The sequence below is a fragment of the Cynocephalus volans genome, chromosome X (genome assembly GCF_027409185.1).
Source record: "Cynocephalus volans isolate mCynVol1 chromosome X, mCynVol1.pri, whole genome shotgun sequence".
In the NCBI taxonomy this organism is placed as follows: Eukaryota; Metazoa; Chordata; class Mammalia; order Dermoptera; family Cynocephalidae; genus Cynocephalus; species Cynocephalus volans.
This window is the reverse complement of record NC_084478.1, coordinates 164,890,832-164,917,379: the sequence shown is the minus strand read 5'-3', so window position 1 is coordinate 164,917,379 and position 26,548 is coordinate 164,890,832. Positions and strand designations below refer to the sequence as shown.

General features: G+C 39.7%; 1 protein-coding gene across 1 annotated transcript in view; it reads right to left on the bottom strand.

Annotated features, from left to right (window-relative positions):
* Positions 1-24,341, bottom strand: part of AFF2 (ALF transcription elongation factor 2) — a 369,137-nt gene extending 344,796 nt beyond the window's left edge. Inside the window, exon 1 of the mRNA XM_063084949.1 lies at positions 24,283-24,341. Within this exon, the coding sequence (XP_062941019.1) occupies positions 24,283-24,341 (59 nt within the window). The remainder of the gene's footprint in view (positions 1-24,282) is intronic.
* Between the last annotated feature and the right edge of the window lie 2,207 nt (positions 24,342-26,548).

Here is a 26,548-nt window from a genome sequence, read left to right as displayed (position 1 = left end):
CACTCTTCACAAGTTAGGATGTTTTTCCAATTTTTTTTCTCATAGATAGAATAAAATTTGTCACATTATAATGATACAAAAACCACTGACCACTCAAAACCAAATTTACTCTTAATTAACCAAACAACCTTTGGTTTCTCTCTCTACAGCCTACATTTCTGGAATCCCTATTTTGCTGACAATCAAACTAGCTGATAGGAAAAGGACAGAAAGAAGAACTAGTTCTATTTAACTACTCTGTTAATCATGCTGATGCAAGGCGTGATGGTGAGAAGCTTCTCTCTATCATGGGGTTTTTATATTAGCTGTGATGGTACCCAGCTGTGTGCTTCCCTGGCCTCCAGTAACAGAAAAACTACTCTCATTTACACAGGACAAAACTGAGGTCCTCCTAAAATGAGGGGAGCTGTCCCAAGCCCTCATCAAGCTAGTGGCAAAGGAAGATTTGAATCCGTGTCTCTTCCATCTTCAAGTTCAAGTAAGTTCTTCTCCTATTCTCTTCTCAGACACTCTCCTATCCTTGTCCTTAAACGTGATCTTGTATGCCCGTAACTCTCATTTTGCTCATTAGAAGCCCCAGGTATATTCGTGAGACAATAAAACCCAGGGCACATGCAGATTTGCTGAGATCTAGAAAGTTCAATTATGCCATCTTCATTAGCTCACAGTGGTAGCCCACTCAGGCTGACAATGCAGTCTAGTCTTTTAGAACAGAGACTGTTAAAGCAGGTAGAGATTTTGGCAATCATCTATTTGTGGTGCCCTCATTTAACAAATGAGAAAATTGAACTAAAAAAGGTAATGGTGTGTGGCAGGTGTGTGGCAGAGCCAGGAGGATGGAACCCAGACATTCCTGTTCCCAAATCAGCTTTCTTCCCAATATCCATGGTTTGTCCCTTCTGTCTCCATCACACTCCAGAATAAATATGAGTCTTATTTGCACTCCATTGGTCGGCTTTCCCTAGGACTGCATTTTATTAGAAATTGCCAGTAGGGAAAAACTTTAGGAATTTAATTTGGATTTGAGCACAGAAAATCCGTAAGTTTCTTTATATCAAAATGTACAGACCCTAAAAGGATTGTAAAAATTCACTTCATCTGTGGGGAAGAGGCTGGGGGAGGGAGAGTAAAAACCAGCTTGAGTCCATGTGGTTTGTATATTTCATGAAGCTTAATAATCATTGTTTATCTCATTTGTTTATTTTACAAAGCTATTGGGGGAAATATTTTTTAAAACCTGATATTTTAAAATGACTATTTTGTTTAAAAATACTACTAACCAATACAGGATTTACTGTAGTAACAATGTAGATGAAAGTAAATAGTTTAGCCTAACTTGTTTTCTAGTCCAACTACACTAAGCACCTATATCTTGGCTAATATCTTTATAAAAACATAAAAAAGACATATTTAATTCACCCAAGGGACAAACATAAGCTATAACTCACTCCTTGTGGTTCCCCAGAGTGAATTTCTGCCTTCTATAAAATTTGCAGATATTTATCATTATTATATGTTACAGATTTCCAAGTAATACTTTTTCCATATCTAGTCCTATTTTGAATTTGACACTGATCTAATCTTCACATAGCTTCTATTTGTTAAAAAAGAAAAAAAAAAGAAAAAGAAAATCTCTGCTATCCAATAGGTTTAAAATCAAGCCCAATTTATGAACTTATTTTCTCTGCTAATATCCATGAGCACCTAAATATAAAGTACTAAATTCAAAACTATAAAAAGAGCTAAAAATAGGCCGTAATTATTTCATAGATATAGGGAACAAACATGAGATCCCTGGATTTGGAGGTATGAAACATGGAATAAGAGGCAATCTGGCCTTGAAAAGAAATTTCCAAAATCAGTAGAACCTCCTAAATCATATTTGGACAGTGGAACTCATCGAGAACTCTGCATACAACTATTCTCCTCAGCAAATGGACTCTCTCTCCACAAACACTGGCTCTCATGAAAAATAACCAGGATGGCAATGAAAAGGAGAGAAAACACACATGATATTTACTCTAGACATCTGACAGCTGTCCATCTGGCCATTCCAATTTCTTTTGGTCTTAGTGAAATGGGCCAATGCTTATTCTTATGGTGCCCTTAATCTGTGCTTTTTAAAATGATGTAGACACCAGTACTTCCAGATCTCCTGGTGGAAAGAGGCTTAATATTCCAGAGTAGGGGCACCTTGAGGCTACCTCATTCCCTCCACCTCTGAAAGTGGAAGCAAAGATTCAGCTCATCCAGAAAGCCTTTCAAATCATATGAGGTCAGGCACACCCTCCCAGAACTACCTCTCCTACACTGTTTCAATCTTACCCGTTCCCCTTCTCTTCTAGTCCTCTCTCTCTCTCTCTCTCTCAAATTATATCTCAAACAGCTTTATTGTGATATAATGCACGTGCCATACAATTACACCCATTTAAAGTGTACAATTCTGTGGTTATTAGTATATTCACAGAGCTTTGCAATCATCACCATGGCATAATTTTAGAATATTTTCAACTAAAAAAAAAAAGACCTGTACCCTTTAGGTATCACCCTGCCTTGCAGCCCTCCCATCCAGATCAGCCTTAGGCAACCACTAATCTACTTTCTCTCTGAATGCATTTGCCAATTTTAGATACTTCATATGAACAGAATCATATAACATGTGGTCTTTTGTGCCTGGCTTCTTTCACTTACCATAATGTTTTCGAGGCACAGCCACGTTGTAGCATATATTAGTACCTCTTTCATTTTTATAACTGAATAATATTTCACTCCTTAAGGTATGTTATACCATGCTCATTAAGAGGGCTCAATCGTGTGCATTTACAATGATTTGACTAGGATTCTCTACGTCTCCCGTTAGATGTTTCACTGTTTAGGGTCAGAGGCTCCTGAGTTCACTTACTGCATCTTACAGGTGAACACAAAAAATCTTCCTGTATATAAATAAGCAATGTCAAATGCAGATAGCATGAGGATAGCACTTTTTTATTTCCTTAAGTGTTCGGGTTAGGCTTTGTACAAAATTATTTTGACTGGCCTACCAAACTCCCCAAATGATATTGTAATCTCTGTAACAAATACCAAATACTCAAGCTGCAAAGATAATTTAATACATATAGGAATGGTAGAAAGCCTAGTAAAAAGCTAACCTGATACCAAAGAAACAGATTCTGTTGTTGCCAGGCAGAAAACTTTGAAGAATTCCACAGTGTGTCCAGAAATGTCAATATCCAGATTCAGAAGATTTGGGATTGGCTCTTTCACTTGCAAGTTGCTTGATAATTAATACATTGCTTTACCTTTGTAAGCCTCAGTTTCCTCATTCTTAAAATGGGAATAATCTTTATCTTCTCTCTTCATGAGGTTAGTATAAGGGTTAAATATGATAGTGGATGAGAAAGGCTTCTGTAAACTAGTAATGGCTGCTCACATTGAGTGGATGAGATCGATGGCACCTTGATGAAGATATGTACACATAGTTTTCACAAGTTCTCTTTACCTATAAAAATTACAGGAAAATTTCATGATTGCAGAGGTCTAAGGTCTTTCTAGTAACAGACTAGGTAAAGCATTTTTCATTAGATATCCTTTGAAATTTTTTCTCTGTAGACTGAAATATGATCTTTTAGACAGAGGCACCAAATTTGTCAATATATGAACTTAATTCACAAATTAATATTGACCTAAGTTTTAAAATAATAACTTTCTAATTTAAAATATTTCTAAATATTTCTTCTATAACCTGGTTTTTAATTTTGACTGCTCATGAAACTCACCCAGGGAAGATTTTATAAATCCCAATTCTCAGGTCACATGTTAGACCAATGGTATCAGAATCTTCCAGGGTGAATCCCAGACATCCCACATAAAACAACTTCTGGTCTTTGTAAGTGATATGACCATTCATAGATAAATTTCTTTATTTGACCAATTTGGGCATGCCTTCATCTGATGAACTGAACCTGAAAAGATTTAACTCTTTAACACATAAAGGCAAACCAAGGACCAGGCACTGGTGGGGAACCGATATATTCTATTATGCATAAATCTGTATTGCTGATATATCTTGGGAGAAATGCTTATTTTTTTGGGGGGGGAGAGAAATGCTTTGAAGGTGAAAGCAGTTATTACAAGAATAGACTTGTCACGCAGAACAACAGTAACGCTAGCAGCTACTATCTGTTGATGTCTTGCTCCATGCCAGGCACTTCTCCAGGCATTATATGAGTATCATCTTACTTAATCTTCACAAAACCTCTGAAGAGGTACTATCATCCTTAGTTTTCAGATGAGGAAATTGAGGCACATGAGACACACTGAGGGTAACATACCCAACACCTTACAATTAGTAAGTGGTGCAAACAGAATAACCGCTGAGGTTGTCAGAATCCAGAGACCACCTTCTTAGAAAAAAGAAGATTGCTGGTCTTCCTCAAAGAACAGAAGCACTCACAGGGAGGCATAGCCACAGATTTAGGCTCTGCTCACACAACAGGCACTGCGCAATTGATCCAGGGAGTATACATAAAATCTGAACTCCCTGCAGAATATCTTGGCTTATAAGGGGCTCTTGAAGCATAGTATAGATTCTTCTCAGAACATCAAGCACAGGTAGACATGCAAAGGTATTGATTAGCAGCAGTATTGTAAAAGTGCACTAACACTCCATTTTTTAGAATATTCCATTTTAATGGAAATGCCACTTTTATATGGAATGAACATGACTCTAGCAATTCAAAGGTTCCCAGCTGCCTGCAGTAGTACTCAGCATATCAACAACTTGCTAGAAGCCTGTTAAAAAGTACTCAAAAAGCAGTCTCTCCAGTGAAATTAAATTCTTTTGTCTTCACACAATGTAACTGTTGGCTGAGCGATATGGTCCAATATCCTTGACTATTTGAGAAGACTATCTGTCTTCTCAACGAGTATTACTTCCCTCCTCTCATGGGCTGCCCAGAATGTGTCCGGTATGTTCTTCAACCTCATGTTGAGCCTCTCCCTCCCCCTTCCATACACACATATCCCACTACAAGAATACTCCACTGTACAATAGATAACTAAGGACCCATGAGTTTCTTTTCTGCTCTTGAAACACTTGCTTAAGTTACATATCTAATTTCCAGTATTACAGAAAATAATTTTAAAACAAGTTTAATTCTAACCCATTCATTAAAAATGAGAATTCACTTTCACTTTTAATGGCTCATTAACCTATCAGTAACAGAAACCAATTCCTTACAAGCACCTAGTGTTCAACATGACCAAACCAAGGGAGCTGTAAACAATTGCATGACTCAGGAGCTTACAAGAATGATATGTACTGTAATGATGAATAAGCTAACTAGCCTGATCTGACCATCACACATTGTACACAGCTATAGATAGTCAACTTTGTACCCCATGAATATGCATAATAAATTATCTTTCAACAAAATAAAATACTTCCTGAATATTAGTGGCAGCCTTGAACAGATACCACAAATCAAGAAAATACATAAGAAGATAGTGAATATATTAAATGGATTCATTAGTAGATTTATGGCTTTTGAATAGGTTCAAAAAATTTAAACTATATAAAAATCAAAATGATATAAAACATTCCCACTTCTACACTTGTCAGCATCCATCCTAGTCCCCATTACCCATCAGAGGTAACAATTTTTATTATTTTCTTGTTTCTTCCAGTTTTGTGCAGTATTTCTTCAGGCACTCTTTAGTGTCAACACGAACTTATCTCATGTCTAATTCTCTCTCTGAATTAATCACAGTTGATACCAATGCTGAGCTCTCAAGAGCTGCTAGATCTAAATCTTTATTTACTTCAATGGAATGCAAGCATGCTTTCCATAATCAGAAATGGTTCCACGGACCCATGAGACAAGAGGCAGAGAAGTGGCCAGCTTTCACAGCTTTGACATTTGTCTTGGTCCTTGTCCTCCATTTCCTCCCCTCCCTTCCTCTCCCCTTCCTCCTCCTCCCCCTCCTCTTTCCCTAGACTTTGGCCTGCCTTTCTGCAGCCTTCCCCAGCCTGCTTGCCCATGCTTGGCTTGGACCTCTGCTCTTGCCCCAATGTGTCCTGGCTTCATCCCATGTGCCACGTCCACAGCTCCAAACCAGTTGCTTTTGCAGCCAACCTACACAGAACAACTCTGTCTTTCGAATTAGGAAAAAGCTACCTGAAGTATTTCCTCTCTATGCCCATTTAATATCAGGAATTCTTTTCTAAATCAAAGTCTTAATATAACCTTCTGGCTTCTCATAAATGACACTTTTAAAAGGTGCTCTATTTATAGTTAGCTATAAGCAAGGCAATTTCAATAACTACTTAATTTAAAACAATATTTTCTCAGAAATAGTATTCTTAATTACTTTTAAACTAAGGAAATTAATGCCCTTAAGGAACAGTTTATAATTGGCAATTTTAAGCTGACTCTGTTCTCAGTCTAACCAAACCCTTTGATCCACGTGCACTCACTAATTTTTACTCAGGCAAATTCAACCCCCTACATGCTTAACCTTTTGGCTCCTGCCTCTTTCCATGGTTCCTCCCCCCCCCCCCCCAGAGCTCTGGCCTAAGCATGAGAGCAGGACAGCAGCAAAGAACCCCCAGGCACAGCCTGCTTCTCCTGCCCTCTGCAAACTGTCACGATGCCAGGCTTGTTTTCTCACCAGGACCTATAGGTGTGACCCTTACCTGGGTTACACTGCTCCCCCTGTCCTAACAAGGTGCTTGACTAAAACCTGGGTAGCCCCTTGGTGTGAGTTAAATTGTGTCACCCCAAAATTCATACGTTGAAGTCCTGACCTCCAGTACCTCAGAATGTGACCTTATTTGGAAACAGGGTCATTGCAAATGTAATTAGTTAAGAGGAGATCATATAGGACTAGGATAGAGCCCTAATCCTAGAAGACGGGCACCTTTATAAAAAGGAGAAATGTGAACATAGAAACACTTAGGGAGGATGCCATGTGAAAGTAAAGGCAGAGATCAGGGTGATGCTTCTACAAACCAAGGAAAACCAAAGATCTCCAACATAGTACTAGAAACTGGAGGGGAACAGATCTTTCCTCCACAGCTCTCAGAATGAACCAACCCTGCCAGCCCCTTGACTTCAGACTTCCAGTTTCCAGAACTGAGAGACAATAAACGTCTATTGTTTGAAACCGCCCAAGTTTGTGGTACTTTGTTATAGCCACCCTAGAAAATGAATACATCCCCAGACTGCATTTCTGAACCATTCACAATGAAAACGCCGGGCCTCGTCATGGTGAGTGTAGATAATGTAGACCTTAGAATTTATCTTTTTTACTGTACATGGCATGCTATTCATTCCTCTCCCTTCTATACCAGCACAGCTCTCCTTTGGCTTTCCGTCTCATCCTTCTTTCCTCCTTTCCTGCTCTGACTGAGAGAACTTGTGGGTGTTAAATGAAACTGTCACCAGAGAGGAATAACACATTTCTGCTTCCCATTTATCTGGAAATGTGCCAAGCTCAGTGTTCAGCTCTCAATAAATTTTTTTGACTGAATGAATGAACAAATGACAGGCAAACATATTTTTTTCTGCCCAAGTTCAGTGACAAATGTTGACAAAGATATTAATTAATATATTAGTTAATTTGCCTATTTAATCAACAAACACTTAACTGGATGCCTACATCATTCCAGGCACCATGTTTGGTGTTCAGAAAAAAAGAAGACATGATATGAGGTTTCAAAAAATTCACAGCCCAGAAGGGGAGGCAAATTCATTCCAAAGTAATTATAGGGCAGGGTAATACATGATATAGCTACATACACAAAGTGCCAGGGGAACACTCTGAGGTTGGCTTGAGGTAGAAAGCAAAATCAGGCAGCTGTGTTCCAGCTGGGCCTTGAGCAATGGCAGAGTTCACACTCTGCACATCAGGTAGTTCAAGTACACATGAATCAAGTGGCACTAAAGATGATCCCATGGGACAAACATGGAACAGTGAACAAGGGATTAAAGACGAAGCCAAGCTCAGTCCCTCGGATTGTCCATGGGATGTTTGGTGAAATTGGTCTACAATGCTGGCAGGAAAACAATAAGATTTTCTGCTCTTTGGGGAAGCTGGGAAATGAGAAATTGGTCTTTGCAAATGCTTGTATTCAACGGTAAAACCCTAATTTCACTTGAGCTACCAAGTGAGAAGATCCTTGCAGAAAGAAATGGACGGCTGAGATAAGCACGTGAATGGTGAGCTCATAAAGAATAGATGAGATTTTCAAAGGGAAACACTTATTGTTTCCTGTATTATAGCACATTGTCTCTCGATATGATTAGTTATCAGTCTCTGTTATCCAAAACTAGTATGAAATAAAGCATTTACGCAGTTATGCTTCATTGATGTCAGCTAGGGGAGCATGAAAATCTCCATGAAGGTGGGTAATTGATGTGTAAATCAGAGCTCAATCAGTCTGTAATAGAAATGGTCCCACTGAAAATATGCTTGTTGAACACAATCGCATAGAAGCCAGAGGGAGGGAGGGAAAGAGCATAGAAGGCTTATTCATTAAAAATGATAATAACTGGCAATTTGTGCAATTTTCTCTTCAGCGGAGGGCTGCTGTCAGAAATGCTCGAAACCAAGTTGTGACCAATGTATCCCGATAGTTTCCTTCTGTTCTAATGAACTGTTTCTGTTTGATTTAAATGCTTGGAGACCCCGTTGTGGTGTTTAAAAAGCAGATTAAAACAACACATTCATCTTTTGAAACATGACACACGTAAATGATATCAGTGGTAGTAATTTGGTTAACAATGCTTATTCTAGTTATGCTTGCTATTTTTATTAAAATCCTTCACTTTGCAATTGCTCTCTGAACAGCAGTGAATAAAAAGGAACGCCTTGCAATCTTTTAATATTTCATATTTTAAACTAAAAATAACATTATTACCATTGATCAAATACCAGCTCCTATTTCTATCCTAATAATCATTATTACTAGTACTACTCAAGGTGCCGTGATAGTGTTGGGTGGCAGATCTTTCTTCCCCTTTACTGTCCTCACTGAATAAAGAGAAAGTTTTTTCTACCAAATATTGCCACAGTAGGTTTAACAGCCAACATTCTTGACAAGTGATATGAAAAATAAAGCACTAGTTTTTTTCTTTGTTTGTTTGTTTGTTTGTTTGTTTTTGCCTCAATATGAGAGCCAGGTTTATCCTCCGCATCTAGCGGGGATCCAGTAGATTTACCACCAGTGTGGAATCCATTCTTGAGTCTTGGCACTGCACGCACACACCCCTTACATACAATGAGCACATTGTATGTAGCAGCACAGCAGCAATGGCTCTGCTCCGGAGGTGAGAAGCCTCTGCTTACCTGAAGTCACCAACTCAGTCTTTCGTTCAAATTACGTGTGCACTGATTACTTGTCTCATTATCTAGCGCTGGGCCTTAATCCAAATGTTCTCACTTTGACAAAATGCTTATAGTAATCAGACTAGCAGTGGGTAGTTAAGTTGGTGAGTGGTGCTGGAGGTTGCCTGAGGAGGGCTTGGCCTTATCTGTAATGGTTTAAGGGTTTTGTTTGTTTGTTTGTTTGTTTGTTTTTTGTGACCGGTAAGGGGATCGTAACCCTTGCCTTGGTGTCGCCCACACCGCACTCAGCCAGTGAGCGCATCGGCCATCCCTATATAGGATCTGAACCCGTGGCCTCAGCGCTCCCAGTGCCGCACTCTCCCGAGTGAGCCACGGGGTCGGCACAATGGTTTAATGTTTTAAAGATGACTGCATTCACACATTTTCAATGCCATTACAAAATAAATCTGGGGCATATCAGGATTTTAAAATGTTGCTTTTCCTTAGAAAAGCAATAGACACTTACATTTGCATGGTACTTTTCACTTCATTAAGTACTTACTTACACGAATATGATCTTACCTGAGTCTTGCAACAATCCTGAGAAATAGGCCAAACACTCTGCTGAGACCCAGAAGGGCTAACTGCTTAGTGCTCACTGTCACTGAGGTGATGAAGGGCAAATCCCGAATGTGAGCACAAGTTGTCTGAGTCAGGTGCAGTTTCTTTTCTACTATACCATCCTGTGCTCTTATTGCAAATTGTGTTCTAATTCTATTTATCCAGAACACGAGGAGAGTTCCTCAGTGTTAGAGCAAAAGGGCGTTATGTTAAGGTTTTCAGAGAATAGCTTTCTGTGGTTCATCATTATTACTTGACTAGCTGATAGTTCATAATTTTGCCTTTGTAGCAAACAATGAAATGGAAGGACACATACAAGATGATCTTTTGGAAGGAGGAGGATGCATGGTGGAAAGATCTCAGGGAGTGATTCTGCCACTTACAGATCCTGTGACCCTGGACAAGTCTCTTGACTACTCTGAGGCAGTCTCCACAGTTAACATTCAGCTCCACTCTCATAGCCCTCTGAAGAAACACATCCAAAGGGCACAAAATAAAGGAGAAGGAAAAGATAAAATAGTAATGAAATAATCAAAAATTGTACTAACAAAGTAGACACTAGCCAAACTGAGTACTTGAAAAGTGGCTAGTCTGAATTGAGATGTGCTATAAGTATAAAATACACATAGGATTTCAAAGACTTAGTATGTAAAAATATTAAATATGGCATTAGTAATTACATGCAAACTGCATGTTGAAATCATATTTTGCATGCATTAGGTTACACAAAAGATATAAATTTGACTTTATTCTTTGTATTCTTTGTATTCTTTTAATGTGGCTACTAGAAAATTTAAACTTACATATCTGGTTATGTTTGTGGCTCATATTATATTTCTATTGGGCAGTGCCAACCTAAAAAGAGATTTTCTAGGTCTACTTAACAAGCCGCTTAGAGCTTAATATCGGTTTCAGCACTCTGCCTCAGGACAATAAAAGACTTTGTGCCTTTGGGTTTGTTTTAACAGTCTTACCTATGTTGTCCTATTTAACTATCTCCTCTTTTCTCTATTCTCATTTGTCCCCTCAATCCCATTTTCATCTGGACCGTTGGGCACATATGCCAGTGTTTATTTTCATGACTGCTGTATTGTCTAATTGGTGCATTGTTGATCAATAATATGTGAGATGTTGAGCTCTGTTTGTGGAATATGTTTAATATGGTTCTACCCAATGCACCATATGGAGGCACTGCACTGGTTATTACGAGCGTATTAATGCTAAGACCCAATTGAGTATCACTGGTGCATAGTAAACTAGTAAAGCAAAATTATGCTAAGTAGTTGCTGAACATCATGGTCGCTACTATTTTTAACAAGCATCACAAACACTGTGCTGGTGCGTGGGAGCCAGTGCATTCCCTTCTCTGAAATATGCAAACATCCTAAGCACTATTCCAGTCTTAATGAAAATTTCCTTTGACAAGATAAAGGCATTTTTCAGGCACAACAATTAAAGTGAATAAATAATTGATTGCAACAATCTACCAATAATTGTGTCTTTAAATCTAAACTCTGTACAATTTTGAAGACTTTTATGCCGGTTTTTTTCCATGCTGCTTATAATAGTTGGGAAGAATTTTGATTCACATAAGCCACCAGCAGTTTTTTTCTACCTGTCTCACCTGCATTTTACACATTACTTTTAGAACTCCTCAGTTTACTGACATTTTCTTGGAATATTGCCAGTCAATCTGTAGCAAAATTAAACTGCGCCTTTTAATATAAAACAATCATTGATTAACACATAGTGTTCAAGCCAGATGAATCAGCAGCCTGCAAGCATGAACTGTTTTATCACAGTAACACACCATTCGAATGCTCTGATAGATGCATTCATTTGCTGATGGGCACCTCGACACACAAGAGCACAGGCCCACACTCTGCAGCATTTCACACTCTTGTTCCTGAGCGCACAGTGTGCTCAACAACAAGAATGTAGTCAAATGAACAATTTGCTATGATTAGTTTAGTTTCATTTGTTAATTACAGATTCAACAGGAACTGAATGCTGAAGCTTTTCAAGTATCAGATACCCATTGATCCATAGCCCTCTGCATGCTCAAGTAATACTGGAAGTCTAATATAATTTATTGTTACTTGGAGCCCTGATTGGCTAGAGGAATTATACTCCAATAAATGATGGCACTGTCATTGCATCTGCCTATAATTGCTTCCATTCATCGTAATGTATGATCCAACGCAGACTGGAAAGAAAGGAGATGATCTACTTCAAGCTTCAGCTGTTTCAAATCCCACAGTGTGTCCCTAAGTTACTGGATGTTGAAAATTATTCTGATATATATGCTGGTTTGTTCTAGATGGATCTTAAAAGATTTATATATATGCACACTCATATATATTGCACGTATGTAGATTTCACGCAGATATGTAATCGATGCCTGCCCTGTGAGCTTCCTTGCCTGCATGGAAGCAGATGGGATGACTCTGCCAATGCTGGGCCAGGATAGAGAACCCTTGTGAATGGTGGGTTCACCATTCACTACTACTCTGTCTCCCACCCCTCAATGTAAATTGAATCATCAGGCTATTATTCATTTCTCTCTGGAGTAGCCCTACACTGGGCTCAGTGACAGAAAAATCGTGCCCCAGTTGCCAGTTCCTGCAATGTGCAAACGTCTGTGACACATCTTACTTGTTGCATTCCTCAGGAAGCCTTGCCTGACACTCCACTTTCCATCCAGGATGTGTTCAGAGCCTCTTGCCTCCACTCCCCAGCACTCTACATCTCCTCAAAATCACTTATTCCACTCTGATGGAAATGTGTACATGCCGTTCTCCCAAGAACACAAGGAGTTCCCTGAAACGGGTACTACTTCAGCTTCCCAGGGCTGCTGTAACAAATTACTACAAATGTGATAGCTTCAAACAACAAAAACTTACTGTCTTTCAGTTCTGAAGGTCAGAAGTCTGAAATGGGTCTCAGTGAAAATCAAAGTGTCAGCAGACTTGTGTTCATTCTAAAGGCTCTCGGGGACAATCCATTTTCTTGGCTTCTCCAGCTTCTAAAGGCTACTTTCATTCCTTAGCTGGTAACCCTGTCCTCCATCTTCAAGGCCATCATCACATCTGCTCTGATTCTGACCCTCCTGCCTCTCTTATTAGGATCTTTGTGATTGTGATGGACCCACCCTGATAATTCAGGATAATCTCCTCAGCTCAAGATCCTTAACTTAATCATACCTGCAAAATCCCTTTTGCCTTGTAAGGTAATATATTCACAGGTTTGGGGTGAGCATTATTTTGCCTAACATAGGTACATCAGTTTATGCACTTTTTGTCCTCCCAGTGCCTAAAACCATTACATCACACACAGTAGGGCTTCAAAATTCTTACTGAGATGAATGAACACATGAGAATAATTTATTAAAGCTTTTAATGTCTCTTCCAAGAAGCACCTCTTACATGAAGAGTGCCCAATGGTGATGCAGGGCAGAGCCTGAAGGCCTGTGTCATCCACACCTGCCCTGTCATTTAATGTCTGTGAGAGCTAGGTGAGCCGCTTCAGCTCTCCAAGGCTGACTTTTCTCAACACTATCTCCAGGGATTGCTGTAACCCTCAAATAAGATAATCTATGTGAAAACGTCTGTTGACAGTAAATTGCTTTATATGTATTATTTATCTTTATCCTTGTTATTACTAAGAGAAGAGATGCTGGATCTTTGAAAGTCAGAGAGAAGAGGGAAAAGGCCCCACTTATATAGAGATGTAAGATATTATTACTCAGTAAAACTAAATAAAAATAACCACCCCCCCAAAGTGACCCTGAAAATGTTTTCTTTTCATATGCAAGTAGCTTAAGAGGCTGACACAAGACATTTAAATTACCTCAAATAACTAGATGCTCAATTGCTCAAGATAAGTGGGGCCACACTTGCCCTCTTAGGTTTTAGTTGAGCACAACAATCGAAGATAGATTTCATCATGTTTACATATTACAGTGGACATATGAAATCTGCGGTTACTCGTGTATAAAACCTCACATGTTAATCCGTCCCTTTAACTAATTAATAAAAAGTTTCAGTGACATTACAACAATAGAGATGACAATACATCTTCCAACAGAAGGAAAATCATCTCAAAAGGCACCACACACCTACAAAATACTTTATTGTAGTTCAAACCAGGAACGTGAAAATAAGAGAAAATTGACTATGAAAACAACCCTCAATCAATGGGTCTTTAGAGAGTATCGAGATGAAAGCTGTCATTTTCCACTATGGGGAAGATCAAGTAGAAGGAGGGGAAGTGAACTGCCCAATGTCATCCACCTGGTCAGTGACATGACTTGGACCGGAGCCCAGGTCTCCTGACTCTTAATTTAGTGCTCTTTTCTCTGTACCTCCATTTGGGTTTTCTGGCCTCTCTTCAAGTGCTCTCAGCTCACTGTTTCATTAGAGAATGGTAAGGTGAAAGAGGAAGTAAAAAGAGCATTCCTCTACTCCTGTGGTTTTTAAACAGGAGCTTGAACAAATAAAACGAGTTTGGGAAATTTCCTTTAAAATGCTCATGAATCACTAAAAACTAAACAAGACTTTGTGTCTGTAAGCAATCCACTCTATGTGGAAAGGCTGTCATATTCCAGACTGTGTGGGATTAGCTTAGGAAAGAAGTAACTTGGAAGCCCTCCAAGGAAAGTCCATGGTTTGGCACAGGCAGAGAGAGTTATTAAATAAAGAAGGATGTGGGGACTAAATGGCCAAGTGATTGACAGAATGCTTTCTTTGTAACTGGCTGTCTCAATGTTATCTAGTAGGCACAACCTGAGGCTGTTAAACCAATGATATGGCTGAATATTAGGGTGCAGTGAATGCTAATGGGGTATGTGTGTGCAGGCGTGCAAATGCACATCCACAACTTAGGCATGAGGCAGATTTATACTAGAGCATCACAGAGTGAAAGAGGCCACACAAGATAGTTAACCTATCCAGCTCTCCACTCAATATGTAAGATCCTCTTTCTGACAAGAGGTAAGATGAGTTTCAGGGGGCTCATGGACTCACAAGTTGGCCCAATGACTGCTTTGTACACAGCCATGATTGGGTGAGAAAGGGCATTGTGTTGAATCCCTTCCCCTAGACCTGAGTTCTTGATACTACACTGACTTGTATGTGCTACTGCTTTTTTCACAATACTCTTGTTTCCCTGAAATTGAGCGTTTTGAAAGGAACTGAAATATCACCCAGTTGCACTTCACTCCCCAATTGACTCTTGAAGGCCTTTTACAACATCATTGACAAGGAATCGAGGAATGTTAGATCCAGGAGTTTCTCTATTTATTTATATATCTGCAAGTAGATCAACCTCAGGTGAGTGTATATGAGTTTCTATCAGGGGGATGGTAAAGCTCTCCGGATTGGAGTCAGAGACCTGTTTCCTTCTCAGACCTATCACTAACTAGCTCATTAACATGAACAAGTCATTCAACTCTTTTGGGCCTCAGTTTCCTCACAATGTAAAACATAGAGTCTGTACTAGAGAGTTTACAGAAACCTAAGCAACTCTTACAGTCTGGAATTCTGTGATTGCATTTGTCTTTTCATGAGTTCCCATACCTTCCATCCCTGAGCCAACTCGCCTCCTGGCATGCTCTGGGCAAGGTGCTGACATCCTCACTGACTTCATTATCATGCAAGTTAGTAGACGGTGTCATGTACAAGCCAGCTTTTCCCTAAGTATCTCACTAGCAGTAAAATCAATGATCAGCCAGTATACAGAGCCCACATTGCCATGAAACCCAACACACGAGTGCAAGCTAGAACTGCACGCTTAGCAATGTTTATATTTCAAAATCCTTTGCTAAGGCTGCCCCAGTCTCAGTAGGAGATAACCCCCAATTCTCTGGGTGTAATGACTATCATACTGTAATTCCAAGTCAAAGTCTATCCTATTTTGAATTCTACACTCCCAATCTGTTGCCTAGTATAAATATTATACTATGTAATGTGTAAATATTAAAATTTAACTTTAACAAGTTGAGTCACAGTCATTGGAACTCGGCCAAGACTCTAACACTTTTTCATTATTTCCAAAGAAAGACCAATTTAAGAAATGTAAACCAGTTCCAATTCACTTCAAAATTTGGCTTAACGTCAAAGAAATTTTAATGAAATTCTGCTTAAGCATTAAACATGAAGGTATTTATTCGATTATTAAGTTAGCATTCAAGTTAAATAAAAATGAGTTTTTGGTCTATCACTACTGGGTTCAATGGCGAGTGAAACCAAAAATCATGGCTGCATTTCAATGGAATCCCTCTTCTCAGAGAGACAGGCTTTTTTTTTTTTAATTGAAACACAAATGATTGTACATCTGTGGGATACAGCATTGAATGTCAATACCTGTGTACAATATGTGATGCTCAAATCAGGATAATGCATATATTCATCACTACACAATGTAATATTTTTTGTGGCCCTTTACCAATTTCTCACTAACACTTTCCTCTTCTTCCCCCTTTCCCACCTCTGGTAGCCTCAGTTCTGTTCTCTCCTTTTTGAATAGACAGTAAGACACAACATTATTAATCTGTTCCATACCCAGTCTCTTACTGTTGTTGGAGCATGGCTCTGGCATGGCAGCCTGGTGACCTTGCACATATCCACGTAGGCAGAAGCTTGAAACATAGCTTATCTGAATTCTGCGGAATGCCTTGTGATCTCCCAAAACATGAGAGGGTGCCAGGCCTCTGAGGAGTTTCTCTGAGGCTGTTTCCAACTGACCACCCTTTCACTTCTAGAAGACTGTCACAAGACAGTTTCTAATCAATTCCTGGGTTCTAGCTCATGTCCCCCTGCTCCAGCCTTACAAGGGAGTTGTGAATAAAAAGTCTCTTAGCTGCAGCCTACAATGAACTCCTCAGCAATGGGGCATCCCACGACTTGCTCTACATTCATCTGGCCCCTTTTGTTTCCCTGTTGTCCTTTGTGGTTTATGGGATAAGGATAGTGGAGGGCTGGACCCTTTGGCATGTTCATCTTTTCACTAAGTACTCAACTGTCTGAATCTAAAAGTGTCTCGCTGTATCTTTTCCAGTCTGATCAGTCAGGCTTCAGCCTTGCCCTTATCTTTTCTGTGTATGCTTGACAGACATATGTATCTTTTATCCTCTAACTGAAAACTTTCCTAAAGCAATATCTCTTTTTTAAAAAAAATTGAAGTCAATTGATGAGGAACAAATTTAACACTCAAAGATCTACATCTTTAATGCAAAAGGAACTCTTAAAAATGAATTTAAAATATCTAAGCAGAAATTTGGTGAAAGACATGAGCAGATAAGTTACACACACCCCAAAAAGCACACGTGGCTAGTAAGTATATTCCAAGATGTTGTTTCTGGTTGGGGGGAGGCTTGAGGCCCACGGGCCCCATCTCAGGACCCAGGGTGGCTGGCTCCTTTGCCTGGCTGTGGGTGGTCCTTAAAGCAATCTTAGGTAAAATCCGGAGTTTTTTCCCCCTCTTTCTTCCATGAATTTAATCGGAAATTGTTTATCAATATAATCTCACTACATTCTTAAAGAAGGATTTATTTCATTTGGGGTATAGTTTATCAGGTGGCGAGTCTTTAGGCAAACAAAATCCTCTGAAACTCTGAACCCTAACACAAAGCGGAGAAAACATCCCAGTGTTCTCAAGAACACTAGCGTAGCAAAGATTAAGGGGTCAGTTTGGGAAGGTGGCAGGATGCCTCTTCCCCTGACGTAGAAAGTGAGAAGAGAGCTGAAGACCCATAGAAACTTGGAATCCCTAAGAGGCACTGCGACAGGTGGAGAGGAAGAAAAATTATGAAACTCATGCCAAGGGGCCAAATGGTCTTGATCTCCTCAGAGAAACAGAAGATGAGTTCATCTGTTTGGGGAGGGGGAGGACCTTGGCTCACAAACAGAGGAAAGCTCTAGAATGGCAGCTGTGAAGAAGAGGTCAGGCTGAACCAGAGATTTGCTGAACAGAGATAAGAGAGGGCCTGTAAAGACTAAGCAAGGATGAAATCTATTCTGGACTCCACCAGCAGCTTCTCTTGTCTTTCCACCCAGACACTTGAGTGAAAAAAGTAGAAAAGAAGGCAGGATGCTAGGGACAAGAATGATCACAGGAGTGGCAGGAAAGACCATGTGTCTGCAAGGTCCATTCCTTTATTGGAGGGAAATGCCTGTGAGAAATATTCTATAGGTTCTACACTTTGGAGAGGGTGGGAGATGCGGAGGGGGGAACAAGCTGTCCCCCACCATGGAAACACCATTGGAGCCTGCACTCAGGTGACATTCAGTGTTTCTCACCTGCAAGAATGTGGGACGTCTTTGAGGGAAACAAAGAACAGAATTATATCCCCAAATGCCCTATGATTACATTACAAAGGTAAAGGCAAGTGCTATGTGTTGTATCTGCCCAATCACTGCCCTACTTATTTACCCAGAAAATCAAAACAAATCATGCTGCTGTGAGCCCCTGAGCATTTCAAAGCCCAGTGAAGGAGTATAATACATCCTGGAAAATGGCTATCTATTGAGCCTTCTTGTGGGAAATATTCCCCCTCATCAAGGAGCTTCATGGACCTGCTTCATGAAGGTCCCTAAGGAAAATAAATCTAACTGGTAACCGTGACCAGGGAGGCGCAGGTAAGACTCCTCATAGGAGCCATTTCTGTGGGGTCCAGTGCTCTCTGGGGAACTAGGTAAAATGGAAGACAGAGCAGACTTCCTATGGAGACCCACAGGGCTGAAGGTACAGAGGGGGCAAGTTTGGCTCCACCCATAGGAAAGCAAACTTGGCTTAGCCCTCACAGGTTCAGGAATTGTTAACTCAAATACCTGGTAGTGAGCGGGACTAAAGCCTGATAATTTTGGGAAGGCTTCTCATTTGGGAAGGCAGACTCACTCGTTTCAGTGTGCAAGGGAACTCATATTTCATAAGTTTTCCCACAATTCTGGAGGGTCCAGTTGCTTGGCTCCAGGCCCAGCTCTCCCTGTGCAAAGAGCCTGGTGACAGCTCATCATTCTTGCAGTTGAGTTGATTCTACAGCATTGTCTATGCCTCACTCATCAAACCTTGCATCAATGTGCATTTTGTCTTAAAAAATACATAATGGGATTTTAACTAAATTACCAACTAGAAATTAGTAAACAATTTGCTTCAATCAGCTATTAGGAACAAATTAATGATGGAATTAATCAAATATTTGACTATTTAAAGTTTTGATTCATTAAAGCAAACTAACAATTTGCCACTTGATAGCATATAAAGCTTTATCTCAAACTTTAGGCATATCTGTTGCTATTCTGTTATCAAGAACATTAGAAGCACATAATATTTATAGTTAAAAGTACTCTCAGAGGTTGACTGTTCCTATTCCCTTGTTTTACAGATGAGAAAACTGAGACAAAGAGAGGTTTTCACCTTTTTCTCCCTATTTCTCCAAACCCCCCCACACACAGAGTCACTAAACTCTTGCCATTATACTTGTTATTTACCTGAAGCCAATTCATATGCTCTATAAGGTTTCTATTATTTCAAGGACAAAATAATTATCCTTGGATAATTAAACAAGATACAGTTTGGGAATGCATGTATTATTTCTATATCTAATAAGACCATGATAATTACAACAAATTACATCATCAGAAATGACAATTACATATGGTACAAGTGCTCATTCCTATGAGCAATGCCAAGCAACACTTCAATAAAAAGTTAGCTTCAAACTGATATCTTAGCATCGCTCGAGGTGCCTGTTAGAGACCGCCACAGTTTGTCTGCCAAGGCAGAATGTAGCTTTCCAATACAGTGCAGCTGTTATATCAATCCAGACAAGGTGTCAAAGTCTTGAAGAAACTGCCACTATATCTTATGGCAATTAGCATATCATTATCTACCAGCATTGGGACTCTACTCCAAAAGGCACATCTCATAGCTGCTTTCCTCTGCTCCCACGTGTGTGACCACTTTGGCTCTAAAGAGGCCAGGTGTTTGTTCCCAGGCCTATGAATCTTTGTATAATACCAAGTCAAGATAAGCAACATAGGAATAACCCACTGTGCCAAAGAAAGCAGGATGCCTGGGGGTGACGAAATGGCCTTTCTAATCATGGTTCTGTCAGGCAAATACTTTAAAAGTAGTTTGCTTCCTCTTCCCAGTTATCCCTATAGACTCATCCACAGGGTTTGACATTGTTAATTAGTTCTACTTTTCTTTTTGTATATTACACTATTAATTTCTTCAAATTGTGCAAAAATATATGAGAAAATTTGTAATTTTAAGCACTTTTAAGTGTACAATTCGGTGCCATGAAGTGCAGTCACGACGTTTTGCAGCCGTCACCACTATGTTAAACAATTTTTCATGACCCAAATCAGTCCCACTTTTCTGACACCTTCCTGTCTGGCTTCAGGAAACTGGAGTTTACCAGCTCTGATTCCTGCTCCTTTGTCCTCTCCTTTACTCTCTCCTTTCCTGACACCTTCTATTCCTCCCACCCCACCTTCCAAAATGAGGAAGTCCCCAAGGCTCTCCCTCTCTCCAGCACCATAAATCTTCCCTTGGCCATCTGGGCCAAAATGTCAGGGTTTTGAAGAGTACTCTAGGTAAATTTGCAGTCCATGACAGCCTCCTGAATGCAAGCCCTGAAATCTCACCTGGTTTAGGGACATTTCTGCCTGGCTTTCCAATGCCTCAAAATCCATCATCATTTCTTTAATTGATTTCACCAAACTCCCAGTCATGCAAGTTGCACATATAGACCTCATCTTTGCCTCCTTCCCTTCACTTGCTCTTACCCATACCACTCCCTACACTCTTCCAGACCATTTTGCCTTTTTATTATCTTTCTCTTATAAGCACTTCCACAGTCTCCTATCTGATTTTAGAGCTTTCAGTCTTTCCCATGCCAATGGTTATGATATGGCCCCTGTCAATCTTCTTAAACTTACCCCTCACTCTTCTGTTCTCTTTATCCTGTGCTCAGGCAAGTTGATCCCCATCCAGTCCTCTGCAACCCCACCCCTGCCCCAATCCCTCCACTGTCCTGCTCTGCCCTCATGATATTCTCTCCGCCAGGAAAGACCTTTCCTCTACATATCTGAATGTAAGGGCTACCTCTTCCATTAAATCTTCTCTGATAACACTGCCTGGAATTTGCTCCCTGAGCCTGTTGAATAGAGATCTCCAAAATGTATGCCCACCTGGAGCCTGTGAATGTGACCTTATTTGGAAATAGGGTCTTTGCAGTGCACATGTAATCAATTAAGAATCTTGGCATGAAAACATCTTGGATTTAGGGTCAGTCCTAAATCTAATAATTGGTGCTCTTATAAGAGAAGCGCAGAAGACTGGGGACGCAGGGAAGGCCATGTGAAGATGGAGACAGACACTGGACTGATGCAGCCATGAGCCAAGAAACACCTGGGGCCACTAGAAGCTGGAGGGGGCAAGAGAGAATTTCCCCCTAGGGCTTTAAGAGAGCAAGAGAGAAATTCCCCCTAGGGCTTTAAGAGAGCATGGCCCTGGACACCTTGATCCTGGACTTCTGGCCTCCCAAAGTGTGAGAGAAAAAAACATCTGATGTTTTAGACAGCAAGTTTGTGGCAATTCATTACGGCATTCCTAGGAAACTAGTACATCCACCTCCATCTCAGAAATATTCTCATCTAATCTCCTTGTCCTTTATATCAGTTATGCCCCCATGTCATCTACTATTAATAAATTATAGAACCTGGCACAAAGTGGATGCTCACTCAGTATTGTTGGGCAAAGGTGGGAGGAGAGGAGAGAGGGAAGAAGAGATGTGATCATGCACCAGTAGGGTTAGGTGACTTTAGTGCAGGCTGGAGTGTACAAGGCCTGTCAGGCTTAATATTCCTCATTCCTACTCTGAGCACAAATAACCCATAAACAGTAAATGGTACAGAGATGACACTCTAAGAAAATACAACCTGACTTCGATGTCTCATTAGTTCAGGATATCTGGGATTAGGAATCAAATGGAGAATAGGGAAGGGAGTATGCTAAATTGTTGGCCCTGTCTTGGCATCACCAATTTTTTCCAAAAGTGTGCTTCCTTAAAAATTAATAAGGGAATCTCATATTTTTAAATCCATTTGCTTTTCTCTTGGATTAATATTACAAAATAAAATGATCAGAGCTCATTAATATAACTCATGCATTTCTGAGTTTTTTTTTTTCAAGTTATAACAGCAATAATTACCTCTGAATGGGTTTTCCCCAGGAATTAAATGACTTATAGGGGTTAATGGCCCTTTAGTTTTGCTGCGGGTCATCAGCTCCCCTGAGTCTGTCGTTAATCCCCATGATACGCCCTGCTTAAACAGGTCATCGCTGATAAAAGTCTTTGGTGCTTAAATTGAACTAATGCATTTTACCTTCTCTTTCTAAGTCAGTCAGAATGGCTGAAGGGTCCTCTCTCGTTAGGAACAAAGACATCTTTCTGATGGAGGAAAGAAAGTGTGTTTTTTTTTTCTTTTTTACAACACGTTAATAAGCCTAGAGAAATGAAAGAAAGGCAACTGGCATCTGAAGTCTTTGATGTCCATCCAGTCCAGAGGAGGAAGGGACAAGCAGCACTAGATCACTAAACGAAGTGTCTTCCGATTGGTGGGAGGCCAGATGTGACTGATAATGAGGCTGATTGAGGTACATGTTCTTTCCAACTGCAAAGGGTGACCACTCTGCTGTCCTTTGAAGTTTCCTTTTGCTCCACTGACCTTTTGGGGGGGGTAGGAGGGGGTCAAAAGTCAGCACCACTAAGCGTATCTGTCACTGACAAGATAACAATTCCACACATCACAGTAGTCTCAGGACAGGCCAGCATGCTAAGCCAGCAGAGGACACATTAGTCTTGCACCTCTGGAAGCTCATGCACAGCTGAAAGCATAGAAGTCAGTATTCACAGCTACTGGCAGGGCCTGGCTGCTGGGCTCACGGCCTCAAGTTAGGTCTCTCTGCTTTGGAGTAGCTCATCCCTGTGGACAAGCAAAGCATTCAGGGAAAGCAACTTATTAGGACAAAGTCAGTGAAGAGTGACAGGTCCCTCCTAGATGTGAGGAAATGGTGCGGAGATGAATTCAACACAAGGGACACCTCATCTGATTAGCATGCAAAGGGTGAGAACAATGGGGAAACTGGAGCTCAGAATCAGAGATTCAAAGTGTTGGGAGTGTTTTTCTTATATTCACTTGTATTCTGCTACCGGCCGAATACAAAATAAATATCGGACATCCTCGGGCAGTTGTTATAACTCCATTTTTAGGCACATCAATGTTTCTGAATATAATTCTAAGATTCAGATAATTTCTAAATATAAAAAAGACTGTCACCATATGTGGGAAGATTGGATATGTGACAGAAATTATTGCTTCCTTCTGGATTTTGTGTGCCCTATAGTCTGTCTTTGGGCAGTATTTTTTTTTTTTTTTATATTTAAAGTGACTGTGAATATTATCTTTGCATTATAAATACTACTGATGTGTAAGCAAAAAGAAATGTAAAGAGAAATCAATACTATTTATGTTTATTTTGAACAGGCTAGTTTTATTTTCCTTCTGGTAATCACTGTTCTATAAAAAGTATACCTTACACATAAAGGAAAAAAAATAAAAATTAGTGGAAACTCATCTTTTTACGATCAGCATATTGAATATGATCTGCACAGACAATATACAAGCGGTCTTCAAAAAATTCATGGAAAGATTCAGATTCTATTTTAATTGACTCTTTTTTAATTGTATTTTTCCACTGACTTTTTGATGTACCCTCATAAGAGGTGTACTGATGCAGGTGTAGAAAGTAAAATATCATTGATAATATAGCTGCATTACTTTAAAAGTTGGGAGCAACTTCAATGCTGATGCATCCAGAGAAAGCCTTTTTTTAGAAGTCATATTGGAGCCAAGTTTCCTTTCACCTAGATCATTATAGTTTCATGTGTACAGAATGAAAAGGTTAGATATTAACAGAAAGAAGTTCAAAATAAAGAGTAGCTGGTGACAAGTTTAGAGGTGGTGAGGAGGGGAGGGGCTGTGGACTGCAAAATCGCTGCTGATTTAAAAATCTTAACCAGCAGAATACGCATTATTCAACACTTCAAAACTGCCACCAAGTCAGAAATTGTAAAGACTCAGCTCTTAAAAAAAAAAAAAAAAAAAAAAAAAGCTCATGGTATTATTTATCATTATCTTGCAATGTCTAGAGCTACAGATTTAGAAACATCTTAAGAATTTAAGAATTAAAGTAAATGTGTGGCTTTTGTCAAATTGCACTTCAAAAATCACTATCTGAATATAAACCTGCCAGCTTATCACAGACCTTCCACCGACCCTGTAGGCTTCAAAGGCATATGTGTTGGCCAAACTATGAAACGTCATGTTAAAAGAGCCAAGGCATAAGAGATGCTCACATTTGGGCCTGTGGATATGGGACTGCCCTTCAAGCTCGATGGAGTTTGAAAAACTTCAGCTTCTTTTATGTTAATACATGATACCTACCCAGGTCTTCCATGCAAACAGGTTTTCTGTTTATTTTTATATTTTACTTACTTATGTATTTATAACTCTCCTTGTCCTTCAAATGATTTGAGGTGGTTTAAAACATCTGATCATTTGTTCTATACCAAGTGAAAAAGATATCTTTTCTCAAGTGTTTGAGTGGGACACACACATATATAAACTACATAATGGACATAGCGCACTTACATGAAATATTGGAACTAAAAAAAACTTTCCAGTACGAATGTTCTTCCTTCAGTTGGTTTCTGCAGACAACACTATGCATCTCCCCTGTGCCAGGCCCTAAGCTAGGCACAGTGGAACAGGAGAGGCAAAGACATCATTTGACTCTTTCAAGGCCCATCAATCATACAGATCTTAAGAAATACAATTTCTTTCAAGCTCTAAGCCTCTCCAATGTTTAAAAAAAAAACAAGTGCTTGCCATTCTTTCATTATAAAAGGCCATTCATGGTCTTCTGCAAGGAAGTCAATTAAAATCATCGGCAGTTAGAGCTAAGAGAACACTTCATCTGGCCCCTTCATTTTACAGATGAGAAAACTAAGGGTCAGAAAAGAGCAGTAATTTGCTCCGAAAGGTATGAAGAGTGGGTCTCATGAGACCTACTGTTCCTTATGTTATTTGGTACTATCTTTATAACATTTAGGACTAATTTGAGAGCTTTATTTTTAGTTTTTAATCTCTAGGCAATTCCTACTGGGATCAATGGTTACACACTGTACTTAGGCTATTCTTACCAACACCCTATGTCATCTTCATCATCCTCCCTGTCAGGATGCCAGCTCACAGTGTCCCTGAAGAGCTTACAGTGTAGTTGGAATGAAAGGTTAAGGAGTCAGCTGAGCCGACACACTGTACGAGTATAGACACCAATTTGTGTACTGAGTGTGAAGATCAAGTAAAAGAGAAGGTAGTGTGGGGAGGAGGAGGGTGGCAGGAACAGGCATACACAGCCTATGTCGCTAATCTGGCATGGGACTGCCTGGGACTACATCACCAAAAGACATCAGTAATGGACTTCCCACTACACTGAAGGGTTTTGATACTCAAGGCGTCTACGACATCTTGACCTACAAATACAAGACCCCAAGTCCTTGAGGATAGAAAATGCGCCCATCAGCTCCCAGTACTGGGCACTGCACCTGCAGAAAGTAGGTAGGTGCTTGTGATGGAAAGATAAACCTCTATAGCTGTATTTACTTGTTTAATTTCTGTCTCTCCCACTAGAATGTAAGTTCCCCGTAGGTGAGCATTTTATTTCATGCACCAGTATGTTCTCAGTGCCTAGCAGAGTACCTGCCTCATAGTAGTAGGTGCTCAATAAATAGAACAAATGAATGAATGGATGATCTTACATTTAATTCAAACTAAACACCCACAGCTAATGGGCTCCTCTGTAGAGTGCCTGGACACTTCTGTTCTTTTTAGTTGAGTAGTGTTCTTAACACAGGAAGTTCTGTCTGATCTCAAATTTGTTTATGTAATTGGAGTTGTTATGATAACATAATTAAAACAAGCATTAGATAAGCTGTTGAATGTGAGTGAAAAACAGAGTTATTGTTTCAATAAAACCTAAGTTAAAAGTTTGAAGAAATTTGATTAAAATGCTTCACTAAAAAACTTCTGAGGCTACTTCCCAAGTGCCTTTAAGTTCTGTTCAACTTTAAAGAAACTTAAACGCAAAACAGATTATGGGTATGGTTTATGCAATAAAGCCAACACAGAACTCCAACCAACCATCCGATACTGAAAATAAAAAGCCCTCCAAAAAGTAGTAAATGAATACATGAGATGCACGTTAAAATAAAATATTTTATATATTACAATTTTTTAACATTTCCCTGCTTGAATTGACTTTTGATTAACCAACCAACTACTTGTCCCTAGCTTTTCTAATAAGAGGGCTTCTGCTCTAGTCACAGGATCTATTTCCATGATTTAGAAAAGCATAAGTATTAATATGGACACATGTCTTTGGCTCCTGCCATTACTTCTGCTGCAGCAGCAAGACCAGGACAGCTCCCTGTGATCACCTCTTCTGAACTCATACACTTGTTTGGTTCGTA